The sequence below is a fragment of the Aplidium turbinatum genome, chromosome 9 (genome assembly GCF_918807975.1).
Source record: "Aplidium turbinatum chromosome 9, kaAplTurb1.1, whole genome shotgun sequence".
In the NCBI taxonomy this organism is placed as follows: Eukaryota; Metazoa; Chordata; class Ascidiacea; order Aplousobranchia; family Polyclinidae; genus Aplidium; species Aplidium turbinatum.
Genome location: NC_137480.1, coordinates 24,660,723 through 24,674,803, shown reverse-complemented (window position 1 = coordinate 24,674,803; position 14,081 = coordinate 24,660,723). Strand labels below are relative to the sequence as shown.

Below are 14,081 nucleotides of genomic sequence, written 5' to 3'. Positions count from 1 at the left end.
CTGGATACGAATCACATGCCATTGGAACATATCTCGCACCTTGTCATGTTCGCTCTCATATTTTTGTACTATGTGTAATAACAGTAGCCGACAAAAATAGAGAACTTAATTTTTCTTATTTTAGAACGCCCGGGGCGGCTACCCTATAGGCTAAGGCTAAGTATACCCGGTCCGCAACTTAAGCTTCAGGCTAGAGTTTTACTGACGTCATCGAAAGCTGGAGAACAAATAAATAAAAGTCTATCAAAATAAAATTGGACTAATCTTTGAAAAAATCAACAAATTAAATATATTACGCTGCCACAGCCAATTTGTGGCTTACACAAATGGTCAAAGCTGAACCAGATAAGAAACAAACAATGAAAGCTTGAAATACGACGACAGTGACATAGCTGATTATTATTTATTGCAGCAAAAAGCATTTCTAACTTGTAACAAAGCACTTTAGCAGGACACCATACAACGTTTATGTTACGTTCATGCACGTGAACCTGATGTAGTGTGTGGCATAAATCCTTGCATGCTTCGAAGCTTCTGCTAATGCTTCAGAAAGGAATCGAATTCTCAATGATAAAATATGTTTCCTTGTCATAGGGGTCAAGAATGCAATTCAACGTTATAGTAACTACGCGTTACCTAGACTCAACGAAACGATAAGCGTAATAAAAGACAATGCAATAATCCAGAAACAACATCGTGACTACACAGATTAGAACTTCCAATGTTATTAGATATCTTTGTGTTGCATAGATTGTAACTGCGAAGAATTAATGATGATGATAGATGACGCTAATCTCGTATAAGAAACGATAGCAAAATCAAATCTGGTTGCACTTCATTATTATCAGCAACAAATTTTTGGAGTTTAGGAAAGGCGACGCATTGATAATACTGTACTGCCATGTTTCGTCACCACTGCGTGGATCCAGGAACATGGCGACCGTAGGCTACAAAAGTCAACAAACACGATGGAAGTTTTTTTATTGCTGCTGCTACGACCATCAGTGCAGGTCCTTAGGGGCAAAAATGAGCATCTTTAGGCTAAACGTGTTACACGTTGTTTTTTTTGCATTTTTTTGTAGTTGATGAATCTAACTTCAATTTTAGTGGGTGCCGCAACTTTTTGAGTCACGTGATCACTCCCAAATCGTGGGTTCCCCCCAAATCAATTTTGAGCTCTTTTTACGGCATTTCTATGCAATTAGATGCGTTATTTTTTTTGTATTTGGACTGACTGCCACTACAAAATACACGAGATAAAAATCACGCAAAATTATTTTATTAATGACGTCATAACATTAATTTTTTGCTGGTTTTTTTTTATATTGTAGTCGCCTGTTTGTTGTTGGTTTTACTTTTTAAGTTACAGTAAGTTACCAATGCTAAAATAATTCCCTCTTAAAATATGACGTCAGCATTACATCAATAATGACGTCATAATTTTGTTTTGCAATTTTTTTTCACATGTTTTTCTTATAGGTTAGTATAGTAGGTAGGCAATAACTAGTATTTTATACATGGTAAATTTTAAACTGATTACCCTGCTTCAGAATCAAGTACGTTATGATGTTCGCGTTTTGTCGCTTCTATCTTTTTCTAGACTTCTGCTACTGTATGTTTGGTATAAATTGTTTTCGTTATGATGGTCAGAAATAAAAACAAACTGGACACAATCTTAGCCATGAACCTTCACAAAATCACGCGTGCGCAAACTTGCTCAGCCACCCCACTAAATTAGAGGACCACAATTATGCGATTGCGCTATATTAACGCGGCTCGTCCCTTCAAAGTTGCGAGCGATAATATGATTCATGAACAACGAGCCGGTCGCCTAGCTGAAGATCCCGGATGGAGGTGCAACCTGAGACAAGAAGACATCCCGTTGAAGTATTGCAAGCAAATAACATAACATATAAAATTATGGCAGTGAAAAAGGTTGCTGTTGTTACATTTTTACCAACAAATATAAAAAATGAAATGTCATATTAATAGCCGGACTGTTCGAACTTGACGTTACTTTATTATATTTACGATTATATTCTGTGTTATTAGCTCATTACTTAAGTGTCGGCTAAGGAGCAGAGTGGTGAAAGTCCTTGTACAGCGATTGGAAAGTTTGACAGCCCTGTACCAGCACTCCACTACGTCTAAGGGGGGGAAATCATTTGTGACTGACCAATCAAACTGACCAAATAGAACGCGCTTTACTCCGTAAAGTACAAACTTACCCATCAGTTGCATGGATGTCTTGAATTCTTGTCTCAGTATTTGAAGAACTTTTTCAACTCCCTCCTGACCCTAGCGGCAAATGTGACTGTGAGGTAGAGCTACATCCCTTAGCGCCATTAGTTGACAAAGTATAGTTGCAGTGGGCGAATGTACCAATGCTTAAACTTTCCAAGAAAACTACTTTTTCTCTACCATATGCAGATAATATACAACACAGTCACTGGGTTAAAAATAACCAAACATTAAGTTGGCTTATTCAACCTCATGACGATGCTGTTTATCACCAGTTCAAGTAGTTATGGCATAGACAACTAATGCTTTGAGAGATGTACAGTGAAACCACAATAATTTATAATTTGAAAGCTTTAGAAATTATAGAAACCAAACTCCCTCTCTCCATTTTGCTTCAAAGAAGCCTGGTTTTCATCCCGAAACATCAGAGTTCGACCAGAACAGATAATTTCATTCACAAATACTCGAAAAACAACTCAAAACGCGTCTAAATTCCCTTCAATTTAGATCTTTATCAGATTCCAACAATACGCTTACACTGAACAAGATTTGTTATGTCTGAACGATGAGTCCTACCTTGTAAGCAAGTCCCCAGAGAATTGGTCGTCCAACAAAAACAGCTCTAGCTCCAAGTGCAATAGCCTTCAACACGTCTGTCCCCGTCCTGACACCCCCATCCAAGTACACCTCACATCGCCCGTTCACGGCGTGTACCACTTCAGGTAAAGCATCTATCTGGAATAAAAATATAGTAAGATAATGTTCCGGCTGTGGACAAGTCAAAAATGAGCAAATGAACAGTTTCTCGGGTTATAATAACTTTATTTCCAACTTATTTTGACAAAAATGTCTACAAATTTTAAAGCTTTGTCTCAACGCGATTTCTTCATTCTCTGAGCGAAAAACCGTTAAACAAAATACAACCTATATTGTCAGACTTTTCTAAGCAATAGGCTATGTCAAAATATCTCACAGTCACAGGCAATCTGGACATAGAAAATTAATAAATTTTATTATCATAAATTGGGGTGAATTCAGACTAGGATAAAGCGCAATAATTTTGTAAGCAACAAATATAACACTTTGCATGAAAATATATGGAGCAGGCTACTCACAGAGGCGGGAGTTCCGTCCAGTTTCCGTCCTCCATGGTTGGACACAACAATACCAGAGACCCCGTGACGTAATGCTTCTCTAGCCATTTCAGCTGAAGTTGCAATGATGCAAAAGTAAATCTCGTCAGCACACGGTGGGCCCACTCACTGAACATAGAATAGACGGACTACCAAGCCACTAAATTGCATTTTGACATCATGTAAACGTCGCTAGACCGACGTAGGTGAGTTAAAAACTCAATTCAACTGAGTTGACAGTCATTCGTCTTATTTGCAGCAATACATTTAAATGCCATTAACCTGGTGGTTAGGTACATTCGTTCTGCACTTTCATTCGTGCCTAATCCTAATCCACTCACCAGGAGACCGGTGATTGACTGATTGCAAGAGAATCGTTATCCATGACCTGAGAAAGCTTCTTTGGGAGCTTAGTCCTCGCAGTTTCGCATATTAGTAGACGCTTTGAACTACTGACACAGGTCCAATTATTGAGGTTGACCAAGTAAAACTTTTGCTTCATGAAGTCTTGTTGTCTGTGAATTAGTCCATCCACTAAGTGCCGCTGAACGAAGAGCTGTCCTTGAAGTACGTTGCTCAAGGGCATATCTCGAGAGCTTCTTTTTCTCTCGTATGAGACAGAATTGTTGAAATTTCAGGGCAGGTGATGGAAAGTCAGGTGAGTGTAGCTTCGTCCAGTTCTGCTATGCCATGAATTCCATTTGATGCCTTGTGAATGGGGCATTCAAGAATGACATGGTCAGCAGTTTGTTCCTCCGCGCGGCATTCCGATGAGAGAGCTAAACCCCACTTGTACATGTTAAAATGGAAGCGGCCGATTCCTGTTCGGATTCTGTTAAGCTTAACCCAAGTCGACCGGGGCACGTCCATACCAGGGGGGCGTGCCACGGGGTGAGGTATAAAACCATAGAATTTGGTATGAAGTGGCACACCATGCTGTGTTCCAAGCGTCTTCCATATAATGTGCTGCACTGATGATATGATCGCTGAATGGTTGTAATAATTCAGCGGCAGCTGGTACAAAGGAGTGTTTCGACTTTAATCGCCGGGAGGGTTCTTGAGGTGGGGCGCTGAGGCCGCTGAGTTTTGCGTGGAGCAGGTGGTCGGGTTCTTCTATCCGGCGAGCCAGATGCATAACGGCTCCCTTTCGGCAAAGCTCAGCAGGTTGGATGTTGGTAAGTCCTCTGTTGGAGTTTTTGGGCGCAGGCATCCAGTCACAGTTTGCAATGCGTCGTTGATTGGCCGGGTGTGGGCACTGCGGCACCAGGCAAGGACACAGTATTCAGCAGTGGAGTGAACCAGAGCCAGAATTGCAGTGCGCAAGGAGTCAGCGCCCCACGTTGTGCCTGCCAAGCGTTTTAGCAAGGCGACGCAAGATGTCAGTTTTTTGCGTAATGACTGTAAATGATGACGTTATGTGAGTGACCTGTCAAGCGTAACCTCGCTGGCAGCTAAAGTGTGCTGTTTTGTTTTGAATTCTTGGAGGAGGCTATTACTCCAGATAGCTGCATTGCACACTGTCACACTGTCATTTAGAACACACTGTCATTTTGGACGTGTGTTCTTGCGACCCGGTAGTAACCTTTTTGTGACCCAGTACTGGGTCGTGATCCGGTGTTTGGGGACCACTGGTGTAGGCTACTTGTGCTATAAAAGAAACAGCCTCCATAAAAACTATTTAAGTTGTTTTGTATCACAGAGTGGGGAATTTAATGCATTACCAGAATGTGAATCAGAAACTTTAAAAGTTAAAAAAAGTAATCATTTATTTCAACTAATTACTAAGATTTATCTGCTAGCCCAAAAAAGGTAAATTTTCAATTCAACTACCTGTGACAATTCCTTTCAAAACAATGGGAAGATTGGTTAAGCTTTTTATCCAAGCAACATCTGACCAATTTATTGAAGGGTCTATGAATGAGGAGAAGCTAGGCTTTCCCGAACTGTCCTGTGGCTCCAAGCTCCGATAGATGTCGCCTCCTAATCTGTAGGATAAGGCAGACAATATGTACATGGAAATGTTGATCTGCTCTGAGGTCTTAATCTCGACAATAAATGAAGAGAAAGAAAGTATTTCACTGGCATAGAGCAAGCAGTACAACTGTTACCCCACAAAACTAGAACACATACTGGAACATTCAAACCCCTACACTTCACGAAAAAGTGCAGATAGTTTCAGGAACATAAAAATCATGTAGGAGAGGTGTGGAGAGGAAGACTTCGCCCTCGACAGACCACACCTTCAAAATGACTATTTATTCATAGCCTGTAAGCTACAATCAAAATTGGTTGATGATGATATAAAAGGAGTAGCCTATACCAGTGTTTCTTAAACAGGTGAATGGTTCACCCCAGGGTGAAAAAACTCCCTTAACATAATTTGTTTCTTTACCTTATGTTAAGGGAGTTTCTGAAAAAATTCGGCGTATCTTAAATGAAATTGGTGTAAAAGTCGCTTTGAAACCTTTCTTGACAATAAGTAAATTTTTGCCGTCTTTAAAAGACCCCTTGAATCAAAGCGAAATCTCAGGTTTAGTGTACCAAGTTTCTTGTAATGATTGCAATTTAATTTATGTTGGCCAAACAAAACGAGATCTCAAATCTCGCATTAATGAACACAAAAGAGCTTTCAAATATCAACGCCCTGAACATTTTGCTCCTTGCATGCATGCCATAACTTCAGATCATAAAATAACTTGGAGCAATTCTAAAATTCTAAAAATTGAAAGTGATTATAAAAAGCGAATGTTTTCTGAAAGTTGGTTCATCAATCAAAAGCCTCATGTAATGAATCGCAATGATGGCATCTCTTTTCCCGCTATCTACAAAAAACTATTGTAAGTGCTGATTTGACGTTTTTTTAAATTGGTTTCATGCTGATTGTAAAACTGTGCAGTAGTGCGTACAAAACTCGATTCATGACTCATGCCGTTCACTCTCCTATCTTGTTGTTATTTAAGTTTCTTGTTGATCGCAATTAAGTCCCCCTTTTTTCTAACTTATTTCAAACTTTGCGCGCGATAAGTTTTTGTCCAGAAGTTGAATTTTCATTTTGCATGTTTAGTTGTTTCAGCAATATGTCCTGTGTTTTGCCGTGCTAGACATAGACAGGTAGTCACTACCTGGTCTAGCCCCCTGAAGAAGTCAGTCGTGTCTGATTGACGAAACGTCGGAATAAAAGCAGATTGTCACTGTATACATCTTGTGATAGTTTAGCTTAATTTGCACCAGTAGAACATCTCATATCATTCAATATTTTTTATTGTTTGATTCTTTTATAAATTTCAAAAAACTAACTGAAAACTAAAAAGAGAAATGCACTGAAATGTGTGAACTCGTCGATGAGGGTGGCATTAGAAGGACTGATGCATCCGCGCTTTGAAAAACTACTTGTGAAAGTTTAGGAGCATCCTAGTCACTAGTAAACAATTTTCTGCAGTAAATCGACTACTGAACAAAAACCGAAACAACCTAAGTCATTTTGTGCTGTTATATATAGAGACGAGATAGTTTTATCATATCATGAAGACAAAAGGGTGAATGAAATCTGGAGATAGATGCTAGGGGTGAACAAAACTAAAAAAGTTTAAGAAGCACTGGTCAATACCACGAAGTATAAAAAACATGAAGGATTACAGTTCTGCGAGGTGGAAGAAAATACATCAATATGTACAAGTACAAGCAATATTCATTTCAATGACCCAGGGGCTCTTAACCTTTACAGTTTCCTTAACCTAGTTGACTCTTTCTGAGAGAAGAGTCAAATTTAATTTAAAAATATATTATATATATAATATACTTAATCCTATCAGCTATTCTTTGTGATTTGAGTTTGGATAGTGCATTTTATCTTTTCTGTCTCAGTAGTTCCAGCTCTTAGGCGGAATAGATGGGACATCATCTTCGGATGTCCCATCTATTCCCCTCCCAAAAGCATAACTGGCATTCATACACTTGATGACCTGACGTTCAAGATCTTCCATTCAGCTCATCACAAACTGTCTGCTTCATACGAACGAAGTTTTTGATAAATGAAACTTATCCCCAGATGAAAATTGAGATCAACTTGAAACTTCCCAGTTGTGATCTCCTGTAATCATCTCTTGTCTTTTATGCTTTCGATTGAACGAGATATTCCAATGGAATACAGTTGTCCCTGCTGATTAAGCCCATGATTAACAGCGCAACCTGTTTATTAAGCCCAAAATCGTCCGGTCCCAAGGTACGGAATGGACCGTTTCGCAGAAATACCAATTGGGAGACAGTTTTTCCGAGAAAATCGAATCGGTGATTTCTTGAAAACGCAGTAACTGCTTCTGTTTATTTGGAGAACTTGTAGGGATCATTCGGGGAGGTTATTGTTTCAGTGAGGTACATGTACATTAGCTGATATCTTGCGGGTAGACTATAACGATATCTAGCAACGATTATTTTAAAGGTAAGGCTAGGCAATTAACTTAACATATAATCGATCATTTCACGGTGGCAGATCATGTTGAGGGGAAGGATCATTAAAAGCTGTGTTGACAATCCGTTTTTTTTTGTGAAGACTATTTGTTTAACCTCTATTATAAGCTAATTCCTTTGAATTAACAGATGCCACTGTAAGGTTTTAGAAACCTCCGAAAAAGTTTGTCTCTAAATTGGGATTTCTCCGAATTGGATTCTCCGAATAGTAGCAGGTGGGCTAAAAAGTGGGGACTAAGTAATATTATTACTCACCCAGTGCACGTAGAGAATGAGGCCACATTGAGTTTGGCTCCTGTATAGCGCTGTGGCTCCACTTGTGAATCGACAGTGACCACAATTGCTTGGAAGCCGTAAAGTTCCGCTTTCACAATTCGGCGTTTCACCATTTCCCTGTTCTAGGAAAAAATAAAGTACTATAATTACATTGGTGAAGTCCTCCAGTTGGACAAAATGAGATGACTTGAGCATGTTCAGCATAGCACCAGTTGGATCTCGCAGGTTAGATTCGTCAACATTGCAGCACAGCAAGGTCAAGGTAGACCAAAACTTTTCTGGGAAAGAAGTTGTAAAGTGAAGCACTCGCCTTATAAATGTAAATCTGCAGCCACTTCGGTGTAGTTGGCGCTGCAGCTGCAATATCTTCAATGTTGGAATGATTCCACATGTTCATTGTGTATGCAACTCCAGATGACTCTGCAACTGAAATATATTGTCACATAAATTGATCAATTTCTTTTGTAAAGCAAGCAAAGGTTAGGAACAACTTGACTTTGAAATCTTAAAAATTAAAACAAATTAATGTAGTTATAAATGAAAAACATTAAACAAAATATGTTTGTTGTTTGCAATGAGCTTGAATGAACAATATCCTAATAAAAGTATTTAAAAATTTAGAACAAATCATTAAAGAAAAAAAGAACTACACGATCAATAAACTCGTTACCATAAAAAATTGCGTTTCAGTATTTTGCAAATGACATTTAATTTTATTTAAACTTAGTAGCCTACCTCAGATACTACACCTATCAAACCCTACCAGGCCTCTAAGCTCCCAGCGGCCATGGCTGGTAAGAAGTTGATAAAAGGCCTCCAAAACTACCGTGCCTTAGGCCATGTTGGGTCGCTGGCTTCCACAAGCCAACATTTCTCCACTCTGTTGATATTTCAACTGTTATTCTCTTCACTCGCTTATTGCAATCTTTTTTTACAAACAATGAAACAAGGCAAATCATGAGCATCACTGTCCAGCTATAAAAACTCAAAGACTAGCTCTACTCTACACGTATATACTTTAGAAGCAGTGCATTTAAATACAACTGAAAATATATGTCAGGTCCTTGTTTATGTTGTTCTTATCTGAGAGAATGCAAAAACATGACATCAATTTACAGATTCGTCAAAACACAAAGTTTTAACAATTTTTTTGTTTTGGCTCGAGAACATGGCCACTGGGAAGAAGCTCTAGCTTTGCTTGGGCGACAAAAACATAAACAAGCTAACAAGCCTGTATACCGATTCCTTTCCTACAACAAAATTATTATTATACATACTACTTCTTATACTGCAACAACATTACTAGGCCTATACTGTATGTAATATGTATATATATCTTACCAAACTGCAATATTCTAAAATTCATGTGTCAATGCAAAAATGCGGAATGGCCCGTTTCGGCGACAGCCTTTTTCGGCGAGAGCCTTTTTCGGCAAGTTTTTGAAATTTTTAAAGGAAATTATCGGGTGATTTTTAGGAATTTTTGAAAAGTTATCATTGCCATTTTTACATCATTTTAACGTCGCTAAACGTTGAAAACGTGCAGAAAAGAAATAAAATGTTTGAACTATTAAATTAAAATTCGTCATGTTTATGTCAGTTGTTTATGTCTATAAGTTAGTAGGCTACTTTTGAATAGTTAAAATGATTACTTGGGATCAACAAATGTGTGGACAGCTTAGCTTGGATTGAAAGGAAATTATCGGGTAGGCTACCGTAGCCTAGTTATCTCGACCAGCAAAAATTTGTTCCAAGAACCCAGTTAGCCTAACAGTTCACTTTTACAATGTAGTAACAGAATGAAAAGGATAACCAAATGTGTGGCCTACAGCTTGGATTGAAAGGAAATTATCGGGTACCGTAGCCTAGTTATCCCGACCAGCAGAAATTGCCGTTTTTACATTGTTTTAATGTCGCTAAACGTTGAAATCGTGTAGAAAAGAGAAATTTTGCTGACTAGGATACGTTCAAACTGAAAAACATTCACAGAAGCCCTTTGATTCGGTCCCACGAATTACCCATAAGTACCCATAAGCACCATAAGTACCCATAAGCCCCATAAGTCGCGTCGAATTACCCATAAGTAGCGTCGAATTACCCATAAGCCCCATAAGTCGCGTCGAATTACCCATAAGCCCCATAAGTCGCGTCGAATTACCCATAAGCCCTGTAAGTCGCGTCGAATTACCCATAAGCCCCATAAGTCGCGTCGAATTACCCATAGGCACCATAAGTAGCATTGAATTACATAGAAGTAACGTTGAATTACCCATAAGCCTGTATAGTGTAGAGTGTAGTCTATAGCCGTCTAGAGGCCTAGTAGTCGGCTGCATAGCCGAGTGGTGAGGAGCACGGGCTGGGCGTTCCAAAATATAGTTCGACACCGCTCAAGAGCAGGACACTTGAAGGCATGCCTAAAGGTGGACACAAAGATTGGCTTCGTTGCCTTCCTGTCCGCTTATGTGTAATCTGCAGTTTGCTGCAGCAGATGGAGTGTTTTGTCCGATAAAACACCTTAACATTGGACAATTTTCCTTATGAACCAGGTGACTGCAGCATAGCAATCGTTCTCGCACTCAGCCAGAGACTTAATTCTTGCTTTAAACTTGATAATTAAAGAAAAAAAAGAATAATGGCAAGGGTGGGAATCAAACCCGTGTCACCAAATTCAATAGCCTTTGCCTTAACCACTCAGCCACGCAAGCGCTCGTGAAATCTTCGCTTAATTTGTTTATATGGGTAATGTTTCGAGAACGCTCACAATATTATCAGTTTAGTTTGTTTTTATTTCTGACCATCACAACGAAAAAACAATACACGACAAACTTAGCACAGATCTATAAAAGGTAGAAGCGACAAAACGCGGACGTTATAACGTGCACGATACCAAAGCCTGCAGATTACATATACGCTGACATGAGGCGTAAGTAATTCCACGTTGCTTATGGGTAATTCGACGCGACTTATGGGGCATTTGGGTAATTCGACGCGACTTATGGGGCTTATGGGTAATTCGACGCGACTTATGGGGCTTATGGGTAATTCGACTGGCGTCGAATTACCCATAAGTCGCGTCGAATTACCCATAAGCAATGTGGAATTACTTACGCCTTCATGTCAGCGTATATGTAATCTGCAAGTCGCTGTTGCGACTTGCGATTGTGTCACTTAAACTGATTGTCCTGCTTTGGTATCATGCACGTTATAACGTCCGCGTTTTGTCGCTTCTACCTTTTATAGACCTCTGCTAAGTTTGTCGTATATTGTTTTTTCGTTGTGATGGTCAGAAATAAAAACAAACTAAACTGATAATATTGTGAACGTTCTCGAAACATTACCCATATAAACCAAATTAAGCAAAGATTTCACGAGCGCTTGGGTGGCTGAGTGGTTAAGGCAAAGGCTATTGAATTTGGTGACACGGGTTTGATTCCTACCCTTGCCATTATTCTTTTTTTCTTTAATTATCAAGTTCAAAGCAAGAATTAAGTCTCTAGCTGAGTGCGAGAACGATTGCTATGCTGCAGTCACCTGGTTCATAGGTCTATAAAAGGTAGAAGCGACAAAACGCGGACGTTATAACGTGCATGATACCAAAGCAGGACAATCAGTTTAAGTGACACGATCGCAAGTCGCAACAGCGACTTGCAGATTACACATACGCTGACATGAAAGCGTAAGTAATTCCACGTTGCTTATGGGTAATTCGACGCGACTTATGGGTAATTCGACGCCAGTCGAATTACCCATAAGCCTCATAAGTCGCGTCGAATTACCCATAAGCCCCATAAGTCGCGTCGAATTACCCAAATGCCCCATAAGTCGCGTCGAATTACCCATAAGCAACGTGGAATTACTTACGCCTCATGTCAGCGTATATGTAATCTGCAGGCTTTGGTATCGTGCACGTTATAACGTCCGCGTTTTGTCGCTTCTACCTTTTATAGATCTGTGCTAAGTTTGTCGTGTATTGTTTTTTCGTTGTGATGGTCAGAAATAAAAACAAACCAAACTGATAATATTGTGAGCGTTCTCGAAACATTACCCATATAAACAAATTAAGCGAAGATTTCATGAGCGCTTGCGTGGCTGAGTGGTTAAGGCAAAGGCTATTGAATTTGGTGACACGGGTTTGATTCCCACCCTTGCCATTATTCTTTTTTTTCTTTAATTATCAAGTTTAAAGCAAGAATTAAGTCTCTGGCTGAGTGCGAGAACGATTGCTATGCTGCAGTCACCTGGTTCATAGGGAAAATTGCCCAATGTTAAGGTGTTTTATCGGACAAAACACTCCATCTGCTGCAGCAAACTGCAGATTACACATAAGCGGACAGGAAGGCAACGAAGCCAATCTTTGTGTCCACCTTTAGGCATGCCTTCAAGTGTCCTGCTCTTGAGCGGTGTCGAACTATATTTTGGAACGCCCAGCCCGTGCTCCTCACCACTCGGCTATGCAGCCGACTACTAGGCTTCTAGACAGCTATAGACTACACTCTACACTATACAGGCTTATGGGTAATTCGACGTTACTTCTATGTAATTCAATACTACTTATGGTGCCTATGGGTAATTTGACGCGACTTATGGGGCTTATGGGTAATTCGACGCGACTTACGGGGCTTATGGGTAATTCGACGCGACTTATGGGGCTTATGGGTAATTCGACGCAACTTATGGGGCTTATGGGTAATTCGACGCTACTTATGGTGCTTATGGGTAATTCGACGCGACTTATGGGTAATTCGACGCGACTTATGGTGCTTATGGGTACTTATGGGGCTTATGGGTAATTCGTGGGACCCCTTTGATTTGTTCCAAGAACCCAGTTAGACTAACCCTCATAACAGTTCATTTTTACATTGATTCAATGTCTGAATATTCAATAATATTCAATCATTGGATTTGCAGACAGATTTTCAAAAACTCGCCGAATAGGACATGCGCCGAAAAAAGCTCTCGCCGAATAGGGAACTAGCCGAATCGGACTCACCAAATCGGACTCGCCGAATAGTAGCAGACCCGCAAAAATGATATGTGTAAAGTAAACCTGTGAAGATAAAATGTACCGTATTCTGCATAAAAAATTGCTATAAAAGCTAATCAAGCAACCTGTACCTTTAGCAATGACACATGACCTGTCAGACATGTCAACAGGCGAAGAAGAATCTGGAACAGAAAATGGTGCAATGCAAACTGGAAAGTTTATGTGTGTACCAAGGAGAGATGTCGAGAGATCAATTTTTGATACATCAATTAAAACACGTGGGCGTAAACGATATCTGAAATAGTCAAAATGTAAAATATAATCAACCCCACCGAATAAAATTAGACAAACCAGCTTAGGAAATTTCATTGCACAGTTATATACACATCTAAAGTGTTTAATGTTTTATTAGATAGCACAATTGATCTACAATATACAACTACCAAAAATGTCATACCGTTTAAAAGCTTTAATGTTATCTCTCAATGTTTGTTCATGCATGGAGCCACCAGAAAGGAACTTCCATGCTGCACTAGACTCTTTCAAGTTGTTTTCACCAAGTTTTTTAATATCGTCAATACACACAGGTGCAGACATGTCTTTGGACTAAAAAGTAAAAATGTATACCAATCAACAAATTATACACCCATTGCATGCAGTGTCCTATAAAAGTGTCCAGACACCTTTTGACAAACAATGTCTCATCAATAAATAACTAAATTGATAATAAACCACAAATAATCAATTTGGTTGGATTTATTCGTTCAGTTTGCACAATCAATCACTGGTTTATTTTTTTTCTCAAATTATCACGACAAATACATTGGTACATTACATAGAAGTGAGAGAGGAAGGAAGCGAAAGACCTTATGAGGTCACCAAGTCAGCTTCCACCCCGGCGGCAGTACCGTATTTTACAAAAAAATACTACCAATGAAAATTATACTGAAAACACTTAGAGAAAATAATGAAACGTTGAA

At 39.4% G+C, this 14,081-nt stretch overlaps 1 protein-coding gene across 2 annotated transcripts; it reads right to left on the bottom strand.

The window, feature by feature from the left end:
* Positions 1-365: 365 nt before the first annotated feature.
* On the bottom strand, positions 366-13,747 carry LOC145777713 (2-Hydroxyacid oxidase 2-like). Of its 2 annotated transcripts, none has more exons than XM_082589151.1 (9): positions 13,559-13,747; positions 13,233-13,396; positions 8,428-8,537; positions 8,097-8,239; positions 5,205-5,359; positions 3,357-3,448; positions 2,818-2,976; positions 2,229-2,298; positions 366-1,861 (listed from the first exon to the last, which is right to left on the bottom strand). In XM_082589151.1, exons 1-9 carry the CDS (start codon positions 13,696-13,698, stop codon positions 1,785-1,787), a joined length of 1,110 nt encoding a protein of 369 aa, XP_082445277.1. In that variant the 5' UTR covers positions 13,699-13,747; the 3' UTR covers positions 366-1,784. The 2 variants fall into 2 exon arrangements, with proteins under 2 accessions (XP_082445277.1, XP_082445276.1); XM_082589150.1 differs by having other exon boundaries at positions 367-1,861; positions 8,428-8,543; positions 13,559-13,745.
* Positions 13,748-14,081: the final 334 nt, after the last annotated feature.